Here is a 7,010-nt window from a genome sequence, read left to right as displayed (position 1 = left end):
CCCTAACAAGGGGCGCGCCTGATGTAGTTCGTTGACCCGTACCCGATGACTCGTTCAATCCTCCACCTGGGCCGCCTGGGCTATCTGTACACCATTACCAGATTTACGTAATTAACACAGTTTCGAAGCAGTTAAAACTAAATCTAGATCGATGCGCATCATAGGGCACGTTCACGTTGCCTCTAAAACTAAAGTATCGTACATTAATGCGAGAGTTTGAAAATTGTTCTCTCGCATTTGCGTTTAATTTGAGAATGTCAAACTGATAGTGAACTTTAAATTGCGAAAATGACTCACGAGATTACATGGAATTTCAAGTCATTCAGAGAAATAAAATTTATCGAATTATCTTGTGATTTAATTAGAAATCTATAAATTTGGTGATAATAATTTTGTACCAGAGAATTTTTTTTAATTTCAATCGATTGAAAAATAATTTTTCGAAATTATTGGATAAGAAATTGGAAATGTTAATAAAATAGAGAATTATATTAATTGTTAAATTATGTGAAATAATATAATCAATCCTGAAGAGATTGAAAATATAAAATACAATGGATGTATTTATATAAATGTTAAACAATTAAAAAAATTTTAATGATTGTTCATATTGATATACAATTAATGATAATAATTAAATATATATTTTACAATTTATGACAGAAAAGATTTAATTTACATTTCAAAGTGAAGTATATTTCAAATTAAAAATCTTCATACTTTATGGTATAGTAAAAATATAAATCATAAATTTTTATTCACCTGCATGCGATGAAAGAACTGTACCCGAAATAGGTTGTCTTCCAGGAGGAGCGGGTCCTCGACCATGTTGATGGCCATTGTCAATGAATTGTCCTAATCCTAAACCACCTCCACCTCCTGCGATAAGTATGGGATGTTGTTCTCCATTATTTTTTAACTGTAATATATAAAAATAATTAATCATTAATATTTTATATTTTAGCATTAACGATTTTGCTTACCTGAAAAATATACGTTGCACCACCACCACCACCTCCACCATCTTTTATCTTAATCTTTCTTACTTCATCTACTTTGGAAGTTCCTAAGAAAGACCCATATGATGTAGAGCCTTGACAACTGTTTAATTTCTGTCCCAAGTTCTGAAAATGAAAGATATACAAGAAGAACTTTGAAAAATTTCTGAAATGAAAAGGATGGATTACTTGAAATCTCAAAACTGTTTGAAACTCAAAAAAGTTTCATTTTGAAATTTTTTAGAAGAGAAAGAAAAAAGTGAGAAAAAGAATATTATAATATTATTAAAATTTAGATAATATTAGATACAATTCATCTCTAGAAGTAAATAATATTAATCAAATTAACATTTTATATCGCTTCTATATTAATATATACAATTCTTACTTTAGGACACGCATCCATTCCTGCTTGCCCCACCATGAAATACAGTTGATCACCCTTTTCTAATTCGATTACACCACGGACAAGTGCACCTAATGTGGTTCCCATACCGCTAGAACCTTTTCCTCCACGGGCGCCCATTCCAATTAAACTACATTTATAATATAAATTGTCTTAATATTATAAATAACAAATAGAAAAAAATATAATAAATTCTTACGTATAATATCCACCACGAGGTGCTATCCATCGTTGAATACCACTTAAATTGAAAGAAAGGGAATCTTCTTCTGGTGAAAGTGTAACTAATTCTATATCTGTTCTATTGTATTCTTCGTTACATTGCTCAGAATTGGGACCTGTTCTTCCTGTATTTCCACATGTGGTAATATGTATAACTGGAAATATAAAGAGTTATGCACTGATGAGATGCATATTATTGCATATGCAAGCAGTATCCAAATTAAACGGTGATTTATTATTGTTATAATTTTTTTAGAAGATGTATGGTACCAGTTTCGTTAACAAAGTCTGTGTGTTGACGAGGGATTTTTTCCGAATCAATGACGGGATTAGAATAATTGAAATCTCCCACGACTTCAGGAGGAACTCCTAATGAAAAATGATACATAATTATTTTATTAAAATACTTTTGATTATTAATTTTGAGAAGTCAAGAAATTTGAAAATTTACCAATGCCAAAACATTCTGGACTCAAGGAAAAATCATCGATCGCTACATCAGCTTTTGAATAATATCCTCTGCTTGCCTCAAATTGAAGAAAATATCTATGAACAAATTATACACATGTAAAATTTTATAAAAATATACAAGAAATTAGATTTGAGATATCTTTAATAGATAAAGTATAAAATAATTTTTTAACTTAATAACAATTTTAATTTTTAATATTTACATTAAATAATTTAATGTGTTAAATTGAATCACCTGTATTTGATATCAGGTAAAGAAACAGCTTGATTGTACCAAACGTCACTTTTATCACCACTAAGATAAGACCACCATAATCGTTCGTAATGGGGTTGATGTGGTTTTTCTTGAACTAAATATAATCCAAGCGAACCGCTGTTTGCACCATATTGATGATAAAAAAACCGTACCTGTATAAGTATGTACATATTAATATATTATATTCCATTAGTAATATAATAATTCTATAATTAATTTTGAGGCAACTTACTTGACACGACTTATGATAAGGACTTTGTGGATCACCATTATAAGGTGGTGTAGGATTGTACAATGGACTTTCAATAGTACCATGGCTACCATATTCTACTTTTGGTGACATACTTACATACGCGTATGTCCCTGAAATGGAAAATTAAAATTAAATAATTAAAATGATTGAAATTTTAAAATATCAGAAATATTTTTAATGAAGATAAGTAAATTTCTAAATACTTAAATTTAAATACTTGTATTTTCTACTATCTTTGGAAATTATTATTGTAAAAAGAAAAAAAATTAATATAATTTTTATCCTTAAATATTAATAATATTTAAAATTTTAGGATTAAAATACAATTTTTTAATCTAATATTAAATCTTAAATATTGTATGATAATTTGAAATGAATGAAATTTTTATCTTAATAAGAAGAAAAATGTAATACATATATGGAATTTTATGTGGTATATATTAAATACCTTGATATGAATATTTAATGAGATTTCATATTTATTCAGATGAAACTATTTTTAAAGATCTTTAATAAAAAAAAAATATTTATATACAAAGGAATATTACATTCATGGTAAATATTTTTATTCATTTATTTTGTTTTTTTATAACGTTAAATTTAGCTTTCAGATATTTCTTTAAATATTTATAGTACATCAATAAAAGAAGGCAATAAAAGTACTATTTTTATAGTACTATTTTAATTACAAAAGGATATCACATTCTCATAATATTTCCTGTTCTTTTATTTTATTTTTTTATTCTATATTTTTTTTAAAATATAAATAGTTATTTTATTTTATTTTATTTTAGATATTAATATTGCATATTCAAAAGAATCCAAGTATAATAGTAATAGAATATAAAACTGTTATCAATAACAATATGCAATGCAATTAATTCAAAATTAATCAATGGAAAATAATAAAAAAAAGAAAGAAAGAAAGAAAATAACACCTTTTCATAAAAAGATAGTATATTCTTATAATTTCAAATAATTTTGTTCTCTCCTTCTTTACGTCATATAATACATATCTTTCACATATTTTCAGATATATTGCACATTCGGGATAAAAGAGTTAAACGCGCTACAATAAATCCAGACAAATGTATTTAAAACCGAGCGAAAATGGAAGTTTCATTGAAACGTGCACACGAAGGCATAATATGTACATACATATACATAACTATATACGAACCGGACGCATTGCGGTATGTATGATCGTAACTAGGTCCAGTTTTCTCGGACGGTGTTGCGCCACGATGGAGGGTCCAGTTTAAAGGCCTTCCCGGTACGTTTTTCCATCCACACCATCCATTCTCGAAATTGCATCTCGCGTTCTCCGGTATTTTGTCTGAAACACCCTTCTCGATTACGATCTGTCATGTCCGCGGCACAATGACGAACTGAACTGACCGCGGAGGAAGAAAGTGGAGGTATAATAATTTGACAATTACCGCAGTCATCCTCCTCGTCTTCGCCCTCGGCACAGTCTTTTGTTAGGTCACAGACACGTGTTCTGTTTAAACACGAGCCATTCTTACAGCGGTACATGTCTTTCGTGCAGTTCTCCACCGCTGTTGATTCTGCAAATAACGATGCATTTGTTTCTCTTTTCTTACGTATATAAGCAAGGCAGTGTTTGTTCAGTCTTTTCACTTGTTTAGATTATGCCGCGTCAAACTTTCTAGATACCTAGAAATTTCTCGTATTTTCCTTTCAACTGTGACCGTTGCTTTTATTTTCTTTGACCACCGGTGGTATTATATTTATGCGCGTGGTGAATGCGGTGGTATAATTCTAACTTGTTATAATATTGTATATAGCGTGATTATATTTTGATGTAGAGTTATAAGAAAGGGATATTGAATTCGTTTAAACGAAAAATTATAATTTTGTTTCGTTGTGTATAGAAAATGTGTAATATCGTAAGCATTGTAGTTATAATTTATAAAGCAGTAATAATAGAACGTGTGTAATGATGTACTATTGTTTAAAAAATGTTTAAAAAATTTATATACGTGGGACATACTGAAAAATATTGTAAAATTTCATATTAGAATGTCTATTTGCGAATTTAAATGGAAATAAAAAAAGGTTTTTACAATTAATTTTATCAAATAAATAAATGCAATAAAATTTAAAGATTAATATTTTGGAAAATATTTAATTATATTTCTAAATTTTAGTATGGCTCACGTATAAGAAAAATCAATAATAATTTGTTGCAATATAACAATTTTTAATAATTCATAATTACCCGGAAAACATTCGATTAGGCGAACATTATCAATAGCGATGCTAGAATTAGAATAGGGTACTAACATCTCTATAAGTAACGAATGTGATTGAGTGATAGTACCTATTGTAAAACGCATTATCTCCCATCTGTAATTTAACAGATAAATTCCAATTTTTATCAAAAAATATTTTTAATTATTATTATACTAAGCAATTTATCGTTGAAAAAATTACGTACTTTGTATGATTATTTCCTTGCTTCTCCACGGCAATCCAACTTGTATTGTTTGTAATTATGAGTAACTTGATAATACCATTGCTCATTTCAACTTGGTATAGAGCTAATTCTAATATGCAACGTGATCCAGTTGGAGGGATTTTACCGGACCACATTTGAGGTTTCCCGTAGCCAGTAAACCATAAGAAATGTCCTAGTGGAAATCGAAATTAATATCTTAGATATTTCGCCACATTTTCTCCAAATATTTTTTCTCTTCTATCTTAAAATATTGGTTAAATTGAAAATTATTTATTTAAAACTGATCTTGATTCCCTACTTTTGGATATATCTAGAGTAAATAAATTTAAAAAAATCTCAGTACCCTCAATTGAATATTCACGTAGACTTTTAAGATTTAAAATTTTAATTAATTTGTGAGAGAGAAGTAATTAATCACGTATCTCACGCATCTTACCCTCTGTAGAATTACTGGCATCCACGTTAGGCCCCAATTTATTTCGCAAGGATGGACTGGTTTTCTTGAAACCCTCCAATTGATTCCACGACCAATCGCAGGTCTCTTCCAGATCGCAATAACCGAGCTGAGATCGGTTCTGCATGTTGTTGTTGGTCCCACGCATTTTCTCTTTCCCGTAATCGCAATTTGTACCCGTGATATAACAAAGGCCAAGAAAAATTCTCAACAATAGGTTACCGCTTAAGGCGAATTTACGCCGCCAGTCATACACGGTGCGACTCGCCTGTTTGAAATTCGCGGTCAACACCTCGGACCGCGTATCACTGATCATTACTCCGCGCTTTCCTCGTGTAACCGCTCGATATATCCTGAAAAGGTAAAACAACGCAATTTTTACACACGTGTTTTCGATTCTTCTCTCCTTATTTTTTTCTAACTCCATTTTTAATTTTTCAGTTCGTTTATTTATGTGGTAATAACAATGACCGGACGCCATTTTGAACATCTAGTTCTCGGATGCAATCGTATGAACCAGACCTGGCTGTATTTCTTTATCATTAGATACATGCGTGATCGAGCAATTGAGTTGTGTTCGAAACCTTTAAACATCGAGCAAAGAGATTTCTAGCAATCTCTATGATTACTTTTACAATTGCAGTTCGAACTTTTGCGGTTTCGCGTTTGCTGGAAGCCTTTCGATAGATGAAAAAATTGGAGGTTAATATTTTTATGACTTTTTTTAAATTGAACAGTTTGCATTGAAAGGAAGATCAATTTGTAACAATTTTGAGGAAATTATAAGAAAAAAGTATAGTATAGAATTCAATTAAAAATATATTTGCCTTCCTTAGCTTTATAAAATCAAAGAAAATGATTCGCTTATGTTAAGCGAATCGAAGAATAAGAGTGTGTATACGTAAGTAATATAGAAATTGAAGATATAAAAACATTGTATATGATTTAACATATAAAAATAATTTTTAATGCTATATCGTTGTTAAGGATATAGGTAAAGCAAAGAAAATTACTTGTGAAAACAAGGGAACGAACTGGATGTTGAAACGAAGCAATGATTGGCGGAAATGGAATAACTGATTCGCCGATATTTCATAATTTCCGGTATGCCGGTAATAACGAAGACATCCCTAGTAATGGTAATACCAATAGAGAAATTTATTCAAATGTCATTTTCATTCGTAGAATACGTATATTTTATTTTATTATTTTTTCTATTATTGTCTCTCTAATTTTAAAATAGAAGAGTTAAAATATATATTTCAAGAAACGATATAATTACATCAGGAATTTAAATATGATACTAATTTTTTTTAATGTTGATTTCTACAAATTTTAATGAATACTAATACGAATGAATTTATAATTTTTTTTTTCTATTAAAAATTTCATATAAAATTATTTATAAAATTTATATTTTTATTATATTTTTTTTAAATTTTTAATTTAAATATTTTTAATAAAAATT

The 7,010-nt window shown here is 29.0% G+C and overlaps 2 protein-coding genes across 2 annotated transcripts in view; one reads left to right on the top strand and one right to left on the bottom strand.

Annotated features, from left to right (window-relative positions):
• Window positions 1-7,010, top strand: part of LOC102674341 (toll-like receptor 7) — a 50,944-nt gene that overhangs the window by 18,425 nt on the left and 25,509 nt on the right. The gene's annotated exons all lie outside the window — the stretch shown is intronic.
• Window positions 1-7,010, bottom strand: part of LOC102674484 (ALK tyrosine kinase receptor) — a 22,445-nt gene that overhangs the window by 7,406 nt on the left and 8,029 nt on the right. Inside the window, exons 3-16 of the mRNA XM_031509818.1 lie at window positions 5,525-5,895; window positions 5,068-5,260; window positions 4,849-4,976; window positions 4,046-4,174; window positions 3,787-3,942; window positions 2,586-2,716; window positions 2,333-2,505; window positions 2,078-2,172; window positions 1,897-1,995; window positions 1,604-1,781; window positions 1,387-1,534; window positions 984-1,124; window positions 763-919; window positions 2-84 (exon numbers count right to left, since the gene is read on the bottom strand). Coding sequence (XP_031365678.1) covers window positions 2-84; window positions 763-919; window positions 984-1,124; window positions 1,387-1,534; window positions 1,604-1,781; window positions 1,897-1,995; window positions 2,078-2,172; window positions 2,333-2,505; window positions 2,586-2,716; window positions 3,787-3,942; window positions 4,046-4,174; window positions 4,849-4,976; window positions 5,068-5,260; window positions 5,525-5,858 — 2,145 coding nt within the window. The 5' untranslated portion in view covers window positions 5,859-5,895. The remainder of the gene's footprint in view (window position 1; window positions 85-762; window positions 920-983; window positions 1,125-1,386; window positions 1,535-1,603; window positions 1,782-1,896; window positions 1,996-2,077; window positions 2,173-2,332; window positions 2,506-2,585; window positions 2,717-3,786; window positions 3,943-4,045; window positions 4,175-4,848; window positions 4,977-5,067; window positions 5,261-5,524; window positions 5,896-7,010) is intronic.

This window comes from Apis dorsata, unplaced genomic scaffold (assembly GCF_000469605.1).
Source record: "Apis dorsata unplaced genomic scaffold, Apis dorsata 1.3 scaffold_176, whole genome shotgun sequence".
NCBI classification, from domain to species: Eukaryota; Metazoa; Arthropoda; class Insecta; order Hymenoptera; family Apidae; genus Apis; species Apis dorsata.
This window is presented reverse-complemented; position numbering and strand designations above follow the sequence as displayed.